Raw genomic sequence first — 18922 nt, forward strand, 5'->3', positions numbered from 1 at the left:
GTATACTTTAGAATTTTATTAGGCAAGCCCTAGAATGCACTGAGGAATGGCAGGATGGGGATGGTGTTATCTTTGTTCAGCAAGGCCCGAGGCAAGCCACATGTAGCCCTAATGAGTCGCTTACAATTTCAGGCTCTGCTTGCTCTCAAACACCAAAAGTAAACTTTTGTCTTTTTTCCCCCTCACTATTCGGGGACCTTAAGAGGATTGTGGGATCATTATTTATTCATGCCATTGTGTTTATTCACCAGCCTCTTTGTGCGATGGAAGAGGGAATGGAGCAGCCTGTGCAGATGAAGTAAAAGCTGATAATTATCCACTATTAGTATTGTTTTTTCAGCCATGGTTTAAGTCGGCTCAGTTGATGATCGAGCTATGATAGAGGCCGCGAAACATCCATTTAAAGCAGATTACCATGTGCACAACTTTGAAGTTTGGAATCCTCTGCTGAGGATTCTCCAAATGGGCGTGATGAGTTTATAAGCCTGTTTTTACTGCACTTTTTCTGTGCAGTTAGAGAAGATGTCTTGTCACAGTGTCACTTGCGAACAGTTGTGTCGACCAGGAGATCCTTGAAAACAGCCATCACAGGCCTGCAGGATGTCGTTAACAGTGAGAGGTGAGGAGATTGGAACCTTTACTTTTCATCCTAGAACAAAGAAAACCCTGGGGATGCTTAAATGGGGTTGTATGGAGGGATTTAGCAATGTCAGACTGCCTCAGAAGTAGCACTGATTCAAAAGACCAGCAAAGTAAATTGTAAAAAAAAAAAAAGGGGGGGGGGGGGGGAAATGGGATTGGGCCTAAAGACCAAGGAGTCTTGAAAACGTTTGCTCAGTTAAAAAACACAACAACAAAAAAACGGTGCATCAGCTTAGCTGTCTCAGCATGTTCAGTTGGCCTGCACACTGTGTTCTCCGTTTATTCTAGGTGTCAAAACATTCCTTAAGGGTAACACAAAAAAGGTTGAAGCTTGCCGTTCAGCGGGATTTAGGGTTTCTCTTCGAACAGAAAAAAGTCTCCTCAGTTGATTTCAGTTTTAAATACCGAGTCTGATTCATTTCTCTGTTTGTCACAGAAAAGTAAGAACAGATGGTGTCTTTCAGCTGGATAGCGGGGCACACAAGTTTTCTTCTTTTCCTTCCAGCACAGAAAAATAGAGTGGACTGGATGCAAGAGAGTGGCAGCAGCCAAGCAGGGATGTGGGTAGAGGATGACTGGGGAGAGAGTCTGTGGTTCTAACCCAGAGAGGAAATGCCATCTCTAATCTAAGACACTCTGGCCTCCTGTTCATCTTCCTAGGTGATACCCTGGAATGCATCTGTCTTTTCTGCTGTCTGCTAATGCTGCTGATTTTTTTTTTTATCTTAGTTAGAGATTCTCCTCCTTCCCCATGCGGATGAATAGATTAAAACTGCCTAAGATGTTAAATTAGTCTTAGGCCCATTGCCTGTAAATATACTAATGAAAATTACCCATTTGATCTAAATCACTAACTATTTCTAGCATTTTACTGCTATTACTACGATATTTGCATTAATGATCGATGATGAGATTTTTTCTCTTGTTTTCTGGATTTATTCTTTTCATCCATTTATAATTCAGCATTTGTCTCTTTAAGAGCATACAGTTGTTGTAAGTAATGGATGCTTTGCTTAAAGTGCTGATAGAAGTGTAGTGGTGAAAGTCTTAAATGGAATTGTTTCTTCTGTGGGCATACTGTTTTATTACAAGACAGTATAATTTCCATTTTCTCAGTAATGGTTAGCCCCGTCTATAAAGAAAAAAGACATTTATGTGTTTTTACAGTTTATTTTCAATCATACATTTGGTTCACTCTCGTTATTATGATATTGATTCCTCACAGGTAAATGGCACCATCAGAGAGATATTTATCAATTTTTCAATGCTGGTTCATAAAAGCTTGTTTCCCACTTCCTCTGCAAGCGAGGCTATGGTTCTATTGTGGAGTTGGGGTAAGGAGGAGGACTTGATGTCACATAGAATTGCACCAAATCAATAAGCAAAGTCTTGTTGTCACACAGCAGACATGTTTTGTGTAATCTTGAGTATTGCAAAGGAGCTTGATGATCTTTGTAGTATCACAGTTAAAAAAAAATATACCACATATGTTTACAATACGGTTTATCGCTTGGTTTTGGTGAGTTACTTTTATGACTCTGTCCCCTTAAGCTGCAAATTTGCTTTTGTTTACACTTCTTTTCTTTCTCTTTTTTTCTTTTCCTAAAGTGAGATCACTTTTCAAGTGTTAATTTTATCAAAAGGCTAGTTGTTGCTTGCAGCAGTATCATAGAACACAATTATGTCAATTTGGGAATTCTAATAATAATGCACAAGAGAAAATTAAGCTGCCTTGTTGGCCGTATTGCCTGTAGAACTGTGATTAGTTAAATTACCAGAGCACACATGAGTATTCAAGATACATCTTGTAGTCTTGTAATCTAATCCTGATAACTTTTTACATGCCTTATTACAAAATCTGTTGTTTCCATTGATCTTATCCTCACAAATATTTGTCAGAAGAAAATGTAAAATGTTTATATTCAGCAAAAATTACGGATAATATGGTCATTAAAAGATTATATACATTTTTGGAAATACAAAAATGAGCAAATTAATTTTTGTAACTGCGTTGGTTTTTAAACATTGCTTTTTGTTGATCTTTTGTAACATTTCCACCTGCTTTTGCTTGTATTTTTACTGAATCTCTGAGATTGTCAGTGACACAATGGCAATATTAACACCACATTTTCATATTCTCGAAATTCATTATAAAGTAAAATATGTGATATAGTTAATGAGAATACATTTGATAACACCCAAGTAGAAAAAAAAGAATCAGACTTCCTTATTAATGGAGTCGGCTCTTTATCAGTCTTTTTAAAGACCTTGTGTCACACAACATTCCCCGGACAACTTAATCCTAAATGGTTAACACAGTAAATATGGCCACTCGAGCTTTAAGCAACAAGACGTTATGAGGGGGGAAAAACTTGGAAAGCTGAAAAGGGAATTGCAGATGCTCAGGTAATTTAAAGGCTATTAACTATCCAATTAAAGCACCTTGGTGGCCAAAGCACCTTGTAGGCAAATAAAACTCAATTAATAGACCATTATTTGTATTTGGTTTGGAATAATAGGCTTATTTATAAAGCCAGCTGTTTTCCTTTGAAGAGAATATATCCTTAATGCTTCTCAGCAAACTCACAACAGTCACTGTTGTATTAATTTGTTTTGATAGCTTAGTTTGAAAAGCACGAACACTTGTGAGTCATTTTTTTCTAGAAGTAAAGCTTTAATACTGCTGAAGTACCTTTATTTTTACCCACTCTTGTTTAGCAGAGACACTGGCAAAGACACTAGATTTTTGCTCCATAAAGTGTAAGTAAAGATTTCCTATAGTAGACACGGAAGTAGATGCTTGCTTCTGATTTTGGAAGATTTAATCAAGACTATCGGTGGTGGTGTGCATAATCACATTTCACCGTGTGCCACTCAAATTAGACACTGCAGAAGCAACGCATACCTGCAGCCTTCAGATGGGTCCAAAGACAGCTAATCAAGAGAAAAGGAGGACCTTCATAAGTGAAATCTGGCACATAATAATCAAATCAAAATAAATAACAAAACTCTGTGCATAGATGACTGATGATTGGCAACAGTACAATTAAAGTTGAGCACAGCGGCAAACATACGTATTTGTTAGACATAAATTTAGAGGAGAACTTAAAGGTGCTCCTTCTCCAAGTAATGATGTAAACAGTACAGAGCCTTTGTGCTGCACCCATTGCATGTTTCTGATTAGGTCCTTACTGTGATTAGTGCAAAAGATGCTGAAAATTGCACTTCACTAACATCACCAACCACCATCAGCAGATTGGTGCAAAATGCCAAGTAGGTGCAGACAAGGAACAAAACCACTGTGGTGTAGAGACGAGCACTTTGCATGTATGTGCACACAGAAAAAAATAGAGCTGTCCATTTCCATTTGACCTCCACGTTTAAACACAGTTGGAACACTTACAGCAGCAGGGAAAATCAGAATATTCACGATCAGGCCCGCTGATGATGGCTGAGGATAAAATTCAGCAGCCGAAAATATGACAAAAGCTTTATTCATGGCATAACATCTTGGAGTGAATCCTACTCCACCTACACTGGATGACAAAATTGGTGCCAGGAGCAAATTACATAACATTTTACTGATCTGCCAATGACAACCTGCCAACCTTTCACATACTCCTGTTCAAATGGTACCACACAACCGTCCAAGCCAATTTGTTGACACATAATATTACTTGTTTGTTCTTTTTTGTCTATTTGTCTATTTTTTTTTTGCTTTTTGGACCTTTTTGGGTTGGGGGCGGGGTTGCCATATTATCATTGTACAATGCTGTGATTAAATTAAATTACGATTAGCATTACAATAAATGATTCTACCTTTACTACAGTCTTATATGACCACCATTGTTCAACACAATGTGCATTTTACAAAGAGAATAGCTATGTGATGATGACACTCAGTCTCCTCTGAGACTCTGAGTCATACTTCTGTGTCCTATATGCTTAGTGCCCTTAGCTGCAGTTTTTAAGTAAACATAATTCAGACGAGTGACTCCATTCATCACGGAGTCACTCGTCTGCTCCAGCCTTCCTCTGTGTGGTGGCTGTATTTAACAAAAGCAGTCATAGACCTGGTTTATCATGTTGCGTAGCTGAAGAATGGCACATTTTATCTCCAGGAATATGTCTTATTTTCTCTGTATAACTTCCGACTTTTATATCAGTCGGTGGTAAAATAAGAAAGATTAGTTAAGTTTGGAGAGAAAACAGGTTTGAATATCAGGACTCTGTTGATTCTTCTTATTCGACTTTCTTTTCACTTGATTACATCCTCCCTCTAAATTACATTCTTTGTTTACCTGATTTCATTTCCTCTCTCTTAGCATGTGAAGCCTCCTCAAATAAAGGAATTTTTAAACATAAATTTTCTTTTTTTGTTTGTGCTGATTCTGCTTCTCATTCATGCACAAATGTAATCATTCTGATTAGTTTCGTAGCTTCTCAAGGCCAAAATGTGCATTACAGTCTGTACACATAATAGTTGTAGTTCTTAAATATGTTTGGTAATGCCTTTGCTTGTCTGTAGTCACTTCTGAACTCACATAATAATCAGAGGCATAATATACAAACAGATCTGGAGCAGAAAGTGTGGCTACAAATGCTTTTTATGTTGCTGTTGGTTTGAGTGACATAGCACATAGCTGATTATTGCTAAATAATAAATCATCAGTTTTCCAGCTTTTTATTTCTGTAATTTTAAATTGGTTATCCTGGTGTTTTTTTTATAGTGTTTATTTCTGTCTGTCTCACACACACACACACACACACACACACACACACACACACACACACACACACACACACACACACACACACACACACACACACACACACACAGTAACACACAATTTGGATGCCTTACATGTTTGTCACCTTACCCTGTGACACTGTGAATACTGTTTCTTTCACCATTTTGTGACATTTATTACACTACAGCCATTTTCACACATGAACTGTCATGTAGCACATTGAAGGAGATAGTCTGCACTACTGGAAGTAGTCTTATTTATTTATTTGTATTTATTTATTTATTTATTTTTTGGATGAGGAAGCTTCCTGGATAGAATGTGTGGGAGGCAACACACTCTCTTACTAGCAGCTAATACAGCAGACAATTAGCTGCACTATTTGTACATCAGTGCAATAAGACATCACACGGACTTAGGTAGGTGTATTAGGTAGCTGACAAGTTGAAGACTGGCTAATTTCCCGTCTTACTGTGTCAGACATTTACATTCTCCTTTGCACCTCCGGTGTAGAGAAGTTCACGGCTGCAGCACATGTGTAAAAAGAGCTTAAAGCTTAATGCAGGGTGAGATGCTATTATAGGGATTTGTGAACCAGTATACGGTAGATTCTGTAACAGTTTCCAACTCTAGAATGATTGAAAAAGGCAGTGTAAAACAGTGTTTAAGAAAGGTAAAGGTGAAAATTGGTATTTTGCATAAACTAATTAAATAAAAATAGAAAGTAAGTCAGATAAGCACAGCATCGTCTTGACAAAATTCCATTACACAGATCCCAAAGATCTGTGTAATGGAATTTTAACTAGTGCAGCCAGAGCACTAGTGATGAAGCAAATGAAAAATCCTAAAACAGCTAAAAAAAAAAAAAATACTTTTCTTGATTTTCTTTTCTATATGTTTTTTCTACTGTTCACAAACTTGCCTTGCCCATTTGGAAACCCCCTCGTGCTGCACTCGTCAGTTACTGTAAAAAATTTAGATTTAGCCCAGAATAGCGGCAGAGTGCAGATGTGATGTCACCACTCATGGAGCATGGACATGGAGCTCTGCCACTGAAGATGCAAACTTCTTTTTTGTTGATTTGTGAATTTCTTAAACAGTTTAACAATTGAATTCAGTTCAGTTCAATACAGTTTCATTTACATAGCACCAAATCACAACAACAGTCACCTTAAGGTGCTTTTATTGTAAGTTAAAGACCCTACAATATAAGAAAGAAACCTCGATAATCACACAGCCCCTATGAGCAAAGCAGTTGGAGACAGTGGGAAGACAAAAATCCTTTTTAAGAGGAAGAAACATCTAGTAGAACCAGTTTCAGCGAGGGGCAACAATCTGCTGTGACCAGTTTAAAGTGTAATGAAGGTGAGATCAAAGAGACAGGAGAAAAGGAAAACTATGAAGAGAGAGAGTGAGAGCTATAGTTTAATAATTGCTAATGATTAAGTACAGCAGTGATGTATAAACACACAGAGGTGATTCTACCAAAGAATCTTATGCTCCCGTTTGCATGATGTAGCCCATGCCCATTACTAGTCTTTGGTCAGTTTTTGCTTATTTATTTTAAACTGTAGGATTATAAAAATAATTGATCGAATTTTTTCATCATACATTTGCATGTTTATACTGCTGCTAGGATCATGACTGTAATTCATACACCACATACAGTTTTTTTTCTTTGACCTGTAGAACTGTAACATATAAAATCTTTTAATTATTATTTTTAAAAAGCCTCACAGTGCTTCAGCTTTTGTCTTTTTTCTGATTTCAAGTGACTTTTGATAACTCACTGCATAACTTTTATACAAATTCCATTTCATATAAGCGTATTTTTATTCATATGAAACCTATATTCTATATCCACCCATATCCACCAAGTGGTGTAGCATTACGCTTGTGTAGTGTTGTTGCTTCCTCTGTTTCAGCCTTGCCTGTTGTGTTTGTCAGATTATCATTTTAAATAATTAGCCATTCATTCGATTCTGTTTTCACACTTTATTCTGACACATCTGAGCATTTTTAATAATAGTGTTATTAAAATGAATATAATTGAATGATACTGAAAGTAAAAGGTTTTAGAATGTTTGTTTACAGAGGGGGTTACATGCATTTAATGCAAGAATGTTACATTATTAGTAGGTTCCTTTAGTTTAGAACAACCCAAATCTATTGAAATACATTTTGTCAGCAGTTATATAGGGAGCAAGCACTAAAAGCAACAATGTATTTAGCAGATTTCCTTACCTACAGATTACACTTATTTGCCTGTTCTTGTAATTGGCTTGCTAATGAGTAGATTAAGACCTTAAATGCAGTGGGTGGTCATCTGTTTTAGCAGTTGGGACAAACTAGGCAGTAAAAGGCACTTCCTGAAGCTGTCAGAAGCTACAGCAGTTGGGCATGGTCCAAGGGGTCCTAAGTAAAGGTTCCCTTTTGCTGCTGTAATATAGTGAGCGAAGGCAAAAGCAATCAACTCTGGCAGCCAGAGAAACTTCTCTGGCCATCTCAAGCTGTGGCTTTCTGTCTGCAGAGGCCTTGTGTCTGGCTTCAGGTGGATGTGGTGTGGATAAGGCAGTATTAATGAAATGCAGTGAGACAGTAGAACCTTTGTGTGCAAGAGTAATGGCTTCTGAACATGACTACCTTGACCTCATTTACGTTATGACTTTGACCATGTTTAGAGGACTTTAATCTTTTCTGGTCTCAGTGATGAATTCTCTCTTAGAGGAAAATGCAGTAATATTCAGTCCAAGACCCTTGTGCAGCTCATCTTTGTATTTTCCGTCAAGCATTTCAATCCTACGGTTGATCTTAAATAGCGTCAGGTAGTAGCTTGTCAAGTGGTACTTGATTTAGCAGCACAGAGTTGTTTTTTGATACTAATACATGTCTTAGATGAATCCCGTTGAATCAGCCGTGATAATGCTCTTTGCTACAGCTTTTCCTCTCGCCGTTATACATTCCTGCACATTCAATCACAGCAGTGTCTTGGCCATTAACCCACAGCAGGACCACTATGCCTCAGCACCCATTACTGAACCGGCATTAGAGTGTTGAGAAAAAAAATGAAGTGTCTGGTGTGAAGTGTGTGTAAAGCACAAACTGTGACTCTCTGAAGCAGTGGACGTTTACTGCTTGTGTAGGGCTGTGGCTGATATGTTAATATCACTAATTGTTTCCTAATTAGATGCGAGTCAGTGAGTCGTGTTTCAATACTCTTCAGGGATCATTACAGACATAGACGAAAATCATCTCTCCTGATAAATGACAATCAGGTCAGCTGGAATTTCAACATCAAGACAGTAGGACTGATGGAAAAATGGGGAGAGCGCCATACTGATGGCTTTTGTGCACTGTAGTCATGTTACTTAAGCAGTGTTATTTTCAGCGCACTGCAGAGGTCCATCAAAAGTTAATTACACATTAACAGGAGGTCTTTGTGGAGATTTAACATTCCCTGACAGCATGTGATTGGAGCCAATAAGGCTTAACAGACAAAACTGTACCATATTCAGATGTAAGAGTTATGGAAATATATTGAAATATAACGAGATGACTCATGCTTTAAAGGCAATTGACCTCTCTGACAACTATGCTGTTTTATTTTTTATATTACTGACAAGCAGAAAAGCTAAGATGGACACAGTGTACATACGAAAAAGGAAGGATTGGTTCAGGTTGGATTCATTTCTTGACTGGCAGGGGTTTTATATATTTCCACATGAGGGGGTATTAACAGTCACCAGAATGAGGGACATATTCATATGCTTGCTGCACAGTGCGTAAATTTGATCTCTAATCATTTATCTCTCAGTGTAACTTTTGTAGTTTGGAGAATGGCAGTTATGCTAGATAATGGATGTGAAGAGAGGTTGTTTAGAATTTGAGGAGTTTTTAGATTCATAGTAATTTGACAGGCTCCTGATGGGATGCATATTTGCTGTGCTGTAATGTTTCCATACACCCTAACACGTCACCTCTGTTTTCCTCTTTTTGTTTTTTTTCCCTTTGCTTTTGGATTTGTGCATTGTAACCTGTAATTATCCCCCCTTTTTTGCATTAAACATCCCAAAAAGGTGTTTTGTTGTTTTTGTTTCTCTAAACCAGTGCCAGGCATTTGCCTTTTCTATTCTATCTCAAAGTCATTTCAGCTGTTTGTATTGTTCTTCCCAGCTGGGATGAGGTGGCGGAGACAAAGGCAGATGTGTCCCTGTTTGTTTTTGAAGTGTCAGAGTTAAGTCTTGCATGTGTGTGTGTGTGTGTGTTCTGCTTCTGTGTGATGTTGCCTGTGTTTGGGTGTGTTTCATTTCCCCCCCATGTGTTGTCTCTGTTTGTGGTCCACAGGTCCTCCGCTGCATTGTTCATCCGCCTCCTCCTCCCCTGTTGAGCAGCTCCATTACCCTCCCCCTTCCATTGCAGCCAATGAGAGCCAGGGAGGGTTGCTAGGTAACTGTGCGGCTCAGCCAGCCCAGGACTCTGACTCTGAGGATGAGTTTGGCCCCAATTCATTCTTAGTTAAAACTGGCTCAGGGAACCTGTATGCTCCTGCTACCGCTACTGCTGATGGTGAGTTGGTTTTCAAACTACTGTTGCTTTGTGGAGGTTAGCCTTCCCCTGCTCCTGGATATGTTGTGTTATAGGTCATGTGGATGGCTATAGGCAAGAAAATGTCCCTTTTTTCTGAGCACCATGAGAGAGAGTAGAAACTTTTGAGTCGATATGTAGCCTCAGGAAATGCACAGCACTCTCTGAAGCAAGGTCTGCAAAGTTCAGAGCCTCACACAAAGAGATGGACGATTTTGGTTCAGCAGGAGATATTTGTCACAGATATTTCTCTTCAATTTCAATGTTTGATGGTGAGAGTATCCATCTAAAAATCCCTCAAAAGCAGCTGCATGCAACCTCCACACCTCAGACAAGAAATACAAAAAAGACAGTACTGAGACAGTACTGAAGTACTGAAATGTAGTCCTTGCCATATCCTACTCTGAAGTCTGAGTGGTCTGAAGTTATGTTAAAACAGTTTTAAAATAAACACTGTCATTTTTTTTTTATTTAAATAGCATAGCAAAACATGGTTTTTGAGCTAGATTGAGTCTAAAGAGTCCCAACATGATTTCTTATTAATAAATGTCAGCTAATTATTCCTCATGAAACGCAATGTCTCCTGCTGTTAACTTAACACTCACTCAGACTGACAGACTCACATGGTGTTAGGAGATGACAGAAATGTAGTGAGTGTAAAATATTTACAGTATGTTTACCAAGCAGCAGTCAGACTATGTTATTCACACTATCAGTAGTTAACTTTCAGTTATAATGATATATCTTTTTTATTTGCATGAGTTGTGTGTGCAGGTAAATGTAATTTGGCTGGTCTAGAGGCTGAAATTATGGTCATATATTATTTGTTTGTTGCTGCATTGTACTATTCTGGTTGCTACAAATTCAGAGACTTTTGCTTAGACCTTCATTTTCAGTATAAAAAGTTATTTCTTTGTGTTTATGAAACATTATGAAACTTATCACTCACATCTGCATGCTAAATAAGATGCTTTAGAGTTGTTTTAATGTCGATGTCTTTCAGCTACTGTACATCTGTTACTGGTGGAGTAAACCCAAAGGAAAATTCAAAAAATTGAAATATCTGATCAATCTTACAAATCAAATACTAAAGGGTTAGCTCACAGAGCTCCAAACTACCCCAGCTGCCTGTTTAGAAAGCCCGGAGAAGGAGCTATTAATCCCATCGCAAATCTCAACACTAATTCCTCAGTAGCAACATGCTGGTCACCCAACAGTGACATGACTGTGCTGAAGGGGACATGGGTGGGGGGAATGGCCTTTAAAGCAGCAGATTTGTCTCATAACAATGACACTGATTTGCATAGGTACATCGTTTAGGTTGGCCTCTGGCTGTCAGTAAGGGGTTGGAGACTACCGATGAGGAATGTCCCCCACCAGTAGCTTTGGTCATCTCAGGTTTTGTAGGACTGATTGTTAAACTGCAAAGTAGAGCAAGTTTCTATGTGCCCTTCATATACAATTTCATATAACAGTACACCAGAGCTCTTAATATTTCCATGCTTGTCTGTTCTGAGAAACTTGTAAATATTGCTTAGTGCTTGGCAAAATGGGCTTTGCTTGAGATTCTTCATTAATGAATGTTATTATTTAGTTCTACACAATGTTTGACAGTAAGAAGCGACGTACAGTTATATAAGAGGAAATAGCCTTTGTTCTTCAGCTAACTTAAACCACCTAATGAGTTATGTAAGCTTGTTTGTTGCCTGTCTCTTCAGTCATTCTATAGTCTTGCAGATTTTCTTTTAAAATTCAAATTTGGAGAACTGTCTGTGTAGTTTGTGTCAAATAATTAGTGGCAATGTTATCATGAGCTACATAAATGTATCTGCCATTGAGCGTGCATGAGTGTTGTATACACAAAATGACATAGCCAATATAATTACCCAGATTACACATTTCTATATTTGTTTAATTAAACATCTGGAAAAATAATTCAAATGTTTTCTGTTTTATTCTCTTTTTATGGATAAAAAAGGTTTCATGTTACTAAATGTAAATGTGAATTTGGCATGCATCTCAGGTTTCAGTGAGAATTGCATGAGCAAAAAAAAAGGTAATTTAAAAGCCACCATGGCAAAAATGACTGGAATATCAAATCAGATCTTTTTTTTAATGCAGGTCAGTTGTAGAAGACAAATTCAAAGTCAGGGTTAACAGACTGTAGCAAAATAAATAAATAAATAAATAACATTATTATTGGCAGCAAACAACCACAGAAAATTTGCATGCCAAAATAATTGTCTCACAGTATATCTGTTGCTCTAGAAAACAGGTGGTTTTTTTTATCACTTAAAATTACATTTGCTCAAGGTCGTCTTTGAGCCCCCATACAGGACTTAAAATGTTCTGCTAGATTTTGAACAAGTAAACACTCTCAGCAGCATATCATTATTCACATTAGTAGCTTTCAAGGCAGCAGTGTTTATTTATTTCCCTTTTTCCCTGTGGGGTGGGGGGAGTCCTGCTTTTATCTAGAGGAACACTGAGCAATAGTTTCTCTAAGGCTGATGAGGCTGCTCGCTGAAGCCTGCAGTTCTTTTATGAAGCATGTGTTTCACTGTGGCCCTCAGCTTTCTCTGAGGGGCTTCTTCCCGAGGAGACTGCCAGTGAGATCCCGCTGCCACACTGAGCCACAAGATCTGAGACACTGCAAACTCCCAGCATTAGCATCTCTTAATGCAAAACAGCATGGGGTCGGTCAGTGTTAGCTTTCAGCGCAGCCGGGCTCCCTGGTGAAAGGGCCAGCACACCACCACCACCGCACAGCTGACCAAGCAGGAATGCTGAGCCGGACAGAAGGCCCAGGGACATAGCTGTGTGTGAATTCAAATAAGTCTTCATTTGAATTGCTTAATCATCCCGCTGCGTCTGCAAGGACGGAGAAATGTGGTTAAAAGAGGTCACACCAGAAAGTAATTTAGCCACAGACACCGTGAGGAATAAAACTATCTGAGCCTAAATAATAATTTAATGAGCTGCACATGGCACTGCCATGCTTTGCCCCTGTTTTTCTGAGGATCTGATTTTTTTTTTTTTTTTTACTGACATATAAAAAGAAATTGGTTTCTCTTAGTAATAGCTTCAAGTTATCAATGAACTAGAGTCAACAGACAATTTGTCCAGTTCCATTCAACTTGCTGTCCGTCAGCGTGCAGGGACTATGGATAATGCATTTTGCATACCTACATATCTTCCTTTCATTGACATAAAGTGAGATGCATTACTTCCATTGCATGATGATTGGAGACCATCTGTGCCATCTAACAAAATCTCCAACCTCTTGATGGATTTGCAGCAGAGTGACACACAGAACAGAGCATACATAAACACTTGTCTTGTTCTTTCTAAGGCAGCTCAGGGAATGACAGAAAATCCATTAGATCTCAGGGTGAGAGAAGCATTTGCAAGCAAATCCTTATAGATTAAATTGCTGTAAAACTAGATTTTTCTGAATTATGTTACTAATATTTTTTTTGTTGTGTTATTAAAAACAACCACATATATTTTTTGGATAAATATATTTGCTTCCATCAAGTCTTTTCTACTTACTTACCTCCTTTGCAAAAGCTTGTTTGGGGATCTTATATTTCTAAAATATCAACATTTTCTACCTCGGTGATGAAGGTGAAATTATAGTCACAATTCAATATGTTTTTTCCCTATTTTTCCATAGAGAGCGAGTGGAGGACTGAGCGCTAAACACATCACGTTGTTCTCGGCACCTGTTACCTCTCAAATGGGTCCAGCAAAGACAGCTGAAATTCCCTCATGTATCTTCCATTCAGACTTCTCTAATGTCATAAGAAAAAGCAAGTCCAGCAGAGAGAACCAGCCTCTGAGAGTCAGTAGAGTGTGCAGCTTCACTGCCTTCGTGACAAATTCTATTTGTATTTTTATAGACAAATGGTACTCAACTGGAAATTTTGCTCCTGTGATTAGCCATAGGGGATGTAGCAGTAAGCAAGATTTAATGATTTATCTGGGCGCTTGATAGCTTTTGATTAATTCTGTATCGAATAGCTCACACCTCAATGCGTTGATCGGGTGTTTGGAGCATGTCATATCATTTTATTTCATCAGGTGTGACCATCACTGCCATAGATTTCATCCACTGTCCTTGTTCAGAAATACAACATCCCGCAACCCAGGTCTTTATACCGAGTGGTAAATTGAGAACCTGGCCTCTGTATGTGATTTGCCGAATGTGGCAAATGACACACACTGCAAGCACAAAATCTGGTATTATATTGATTCAGTCTATTATATATATCCACTGTATCCACTGAAATAAAGAGCTGATATAATGCTATATAACGTATAAGTTAATACTTTTATTTTAGTGCCATATAAGGTTTACATAGCACAGAATTTTCTCATCACAGAAACACCTATTTTCCGTCTCAAATGCCAAGGCAGCCAAACCAAAAATCCCAGTCTGCTCTTATTGGTTTGTTGGCTCATTTAGTGCTAAATTGGACCAGATGAAGGGATGCTTTGCTGTGACTGGTTGTCGATTTTATTGTTGTTGTTGTTGTCGAGAGTAAAATTCAAAGTTTGGCTACTGCATACACTCTGAGTATTTCATTAACAAGCTCAATACAGTAGCTCATGAGTAAATGAACATACCCAGGACTTCTCAATAACCAAGATTTCTAATCCTTAAGTAAAAATCGTAACTTTACATTAGTAGAAATATTACAAGGAGTTTGAATTATTTTGTATTCTTTTAGTTTTTTTTTTTAGTTTTTTTTTTTTATTTTACTTGTTTGTGGAACATTAACCATTAATTTTTATTTAATCTTTCCCTGAGTTTTGTGTCACTATTTTTCTACAAATGGGACAGCAGTCTCCCAGTAATTATAACATTCCACCATTAGACATCTCTCTTATTTCTCAGAGTGCAGGGTGAGGTCGTAGCTAATGAAGTGGATTTGCCTTAATTACTTGTCTAGAAAAGCATCAGGAGGCCTTAACCAGTGCATACATCTGTTAGAAAGAAAAATGAATATGCCACATTCCCAGACTGAATGGGTATCTTTAGGCTTCTGTTTTGAATGTCCTGTGAAAGTTTGGCTATGGTAACAAAGTCCTTCTCTGACTCTCTGATAACAAATGAATCTTCTTTTGTGCCAATTTTGTTGTGCAAAGCAGTTCAATAGAAAACCATTTATTTTCTTGCATCCTTTGGATAGTAGTGAATAATTGTTGCTGAATCACCACATCTGTGGGGGTCATGTTTCACTGTGCTTGGTCTCAGACGCGTTTCTTGTCTTTCTGTTTCTTTTCAGAAAAATAAGAATGACTTTCTGCCGGGCTGTTGAGCCAGGTGCGGCGAGCATTTATCTTTCTCTTTATTATAATCTGTTCTACTGTGCAGCGTGCTGGGAATTGCTTATATATAAACAGGTTGGCAGGTTTGGGAAAACTTCTCAAAAAGCCAATAAAACAGTTGGAGTGGACTGTGCATGCTAAATTATCTTTTGTAATTTGCAGCTTTCAGGGTTCTCCGAGGTTCATAAAAACATTGTAGTGCATATAATTTTGGTTGTACTGCAAAACTGATTTTTAGATTGGCAAACGTGTGGACCTTGACCCCCTACTGGGCCATAAAGTACAGACTTGAGTTAAAAAACAAAAAACATTTTCAGCTTTGTAATTTTACTTTAGAAGGAAATTGCCTTTACATATGTGCATTTTAAAAAGAAATAGAAAAATTAAAGTTAGAAATTTACATGTTCTTTCAGACCTATATTCAATCCTGAACGTATAACTCATTAATAGTTAGCAAACAGCTAAAGCAGAGCAGTGGCTGCCAGGTGCTAGAAGAAGAGCTACGATGAAGAATCGGTCTCAGCAGGCAGCAGCTCATCAGAAGGGAATGCATCAGTGAAAACACAATAAAGGAAATTGTTTTAGGGGGCATATGATGATCAAAGGTTTGATTAAAGGCTACAGAAGATTTTCAGTCGCTGATTTTTTGCAACTGCTGTCTTGAATTTAGAGATGGCTTTTCTGTGTTACAGTATCCAAAGGGAAGGTCAAAGGTGGACTACCCAACCAGAATTATTTTCCATCAGTTTTAAAACTGTTGATACATTAAGGTTTAAAATGTAAATTTAAATCTAAATATCAGAGTAGCTCAGACTTCAGAAAGTATATTTCAAATATGTTCCTCCTGTGGTCTTTAAACAGAGCGAACAAAAGAGGCAGTAGTCCTAACTATACACTGCAAGCGCATTCTGCATACTTGTATTAATTTATACTTATATTAAGTTTATGATATATTGATGTGCACCAATTTATTTTCGTGGTAATTTTTTATGTTGTAGCAAAGCTCTTAAGAGCCTTGTTATAACACTGGGGACTGTTTCTATGGTCCCCAGGTGGAACAAAAATATGTTAGAGGAATTAATTACTTGTTGCCCTACATTTACTTGATGGTCATACAGTAGGAAGTAAAGTATTTGTTTACCTAAAAGTAAATGCATTCCAGAGCAGCGATGCATTTGTCCTTGTGATATATTTCTCAGAGTATCTGTGGTGTCCCTGTAACTAATTAGCATATCCTTATTAATGGCTTTAGGGAATCAGTTACATTACTGAGCAGGAAGGAGATCATCAACAACCGTGTGGCTTTACCTCACACTAGTCCACTGCTGATAACGACTGTGGTGTGCTTCTCTTTCACTGTCTCGACTAAGCACAGAGGCAACATTGTGCAGAAGTGGAGAACTTAGTAGCCGACCATCTGTCAGTGCAGCAAATGCATCATATAGCAATTACTTCTTTCAGCGGTTCTTTTACATTAGAAAATATGTAGATTACGTGGCATTGAGCCAGGTGAAAATTTAAATGTTTTCTCTTTTTTTTGGTGATAGTTAATGAACGTAAAGAAACAGAAACAGAAACACTAGACTGAAACAATATGAAACTGTGTATAAAATTACCTAGTGCCTTGTAAAGCAACAGCTTGTTTAAATCCTGAAAAGAAACAGGCTTGCTTAATACAGCATGGTACATTTTGTGTTGATTTCTTTTGCTGAGCCATTATTTAGCATGCCACCTCTGAACACAAAGGACTTTATACCCACTTTGCAGACTAGACCTAAGCATTGAAGATTAATAATAATGTTTTCTGAATACCCAGTGTGCACCTTAAAAGTTCTTATTGTGCCTGCTTTGATTGACACATGTTGATATCAGAGCTTCATGTTCCTGACCCTAAAAATATCTGAAATGACTCTAAGCTTCTTGACTGGCATGAGTAGGTATCGCTTTAATGAAGGAGCTGATTATACAAAATAAGCTTTGTGTGTGTCTGTATTCTGCTCTCTCTGCTGTAAATTGGCAATTTAGTGTTGTGGATATCTGTGAAATAAAGGAGGCTTACTGCTATAAAGAAAAGCCACTCTGTGTAAAGCCGGGAGTTCATTGATTGATGAATGGCTTAGCAGATGTGGAAATAAATGGATACAGAGTGCATACAGACATTGGTCCTCTATCTCATGAATTGCACACTATCAAATAGTGAATATAAAACCACAGGGTACAATTTCTCCTTCTAGACTTCATATCTAATAGTTTTAAATCCTCTTAAAAAAGTGACAATATAGTTGGTTAAAAAAAAAAAAAAAAGAAAAGGAAAAAGAGCAAATTTTCCTGCTAAAAGCTTTGAAATGGTACATAACCAGTGGAGTCACTCTTAATCTGGTTGATTAAGTCTGGATCAAATCATGAATGTGTTTCACTTAAGCTGCGGCAGTTACGGGATTGAAGTTTGGAGGCAAACAAAATATTGTTTATTTAAAAAAAACTGTGCATGCTCAAAAAAACGCTAAATGCAAATTCAGAAAAGCCCAGTGAATTGGTGTGTTTCAGGAAGAGGCCAGCTAATCTGTTTACTCAGGAGTCAGTGTCTGATCTGAGTAAACTGTCACAGGTCTCTGTGGGAGGTAGAGAGAACACTCTGATAGAGGTCAGTTAGAGAAATAATGAGCAGAAGTACGACTTTTTTAACTGCGTTTTTTTGTTGGTAAGTGAAAAGGTGAAAAACTTAGTAGTTTTTGGTGTTAATTTATACTCACTGGTCAGTTTGTGATGATAAGTCCAGGCTCCTGGTACTACCAAGTTCCTTCAAAACTGCCCTAACTCTTCATGGATTCATCAACATACTGGAAACATTTTTCTCAGGGATTATGGTTCATATTCATCATCACACACTTGCTGCAGATTTCCTTGATGTGAGTCTCTCATCTCACCACATCCCAAAGGTGCTCTATTGGATGAAGATCTGGTCACTCTGGAGGCCGTTTGAGTACAATTAACTAATTGTCATGTTTATGAAACCTGTTTGAGATGATTTGAGCTTTGTGACATGCAACATTACCTTGCTGGAAGCAGCCATCAGAAGACAGGTGGCATTTAAATGATGTCCAATTGGTACTGAGGGGCCTGAAGTGTGCCAAGAAAATATCTTATACGCCATTACACCACAAGCAGAAACCTGAATCATTGATACAAGGCAGGATGGATCCATTCTTTGATGTTTTTTTACCACAAACTCTGACTCTGCCACTGTAGAATAGCCTAATGTACTTCAGTGTGAACTTCAGTTGTCTGTCCTTAGCTGACATCAGTGGTCTTCTGCTGCTGTAGCCCATCTGCTTCAAGGGCTGATGCGCTGTGTGCACAGAAATGCTCTTCTGCATATCTTGGTTGTAACAGTTGGTATTATAGTTTATTCTGCTTGCTTATCAGTCTGGCCATTCTCCTCTGACCTCTGGCATCAACTATGCCTCTGGGCATTGTGTAGTTTTCAGACTACACTCTGTGAACCCTAGTAATGGTTGTTTGGGAATCCCAGCAGATCATCAGTTTCTGAAAGACCAGCCTGTTTAGCATCAACAATGATGCCATGAGCTTTCTTCCCCATGCTGATGCTCAGT

At 38.0% G+C, this 18922-nt stretch overlaps 1 protein-coding gene across 12 annotated transcripts in view; it reads left to right on the forward strand.

Annotated features, from left to right (window-relative positions):
* The window catches only part of tenm4 (teneurin transmembrane protein 4), a 146430-nt gene that overhangs the window by 47023 nt on the left and 80485 nt on the right, over positions 1 to 18922 (forward strand). For 10 of the 12 annotated variants that reach the window (XM_004560521.5, XM_004560522.5, XM_004560523.5 and 7 more), the window contains exon 4: positions 9735 to 9956. The exons of the other annotated variants lie outside the window; for them this stretch is intronic. In XM_004560521.5, coding sequence (XP_004560578.1) covers positions 9735 to 9956 — 222 coding nt within the window. The remainder of the gene's footprint in view (positions 1 to 9734; positions 9957 to 18922) is intronic. 12 annotated transcript variants of the gene reach the window in all.

Source organism: Maylandia zebra, linkage group LG14 (assembly GCF_041146795.1).
Source record: "Maylandia zebra isolate NMK-2024a linkage group LG14, Mzebra_GT3a, whole genome shotgun sequence".
Lineage (NCBI taxonomy): Eukaryota > Metazoa > Chordata > Actinopteri > Cichliformes > Cichlidae > Maylandia > Maylandia zebra.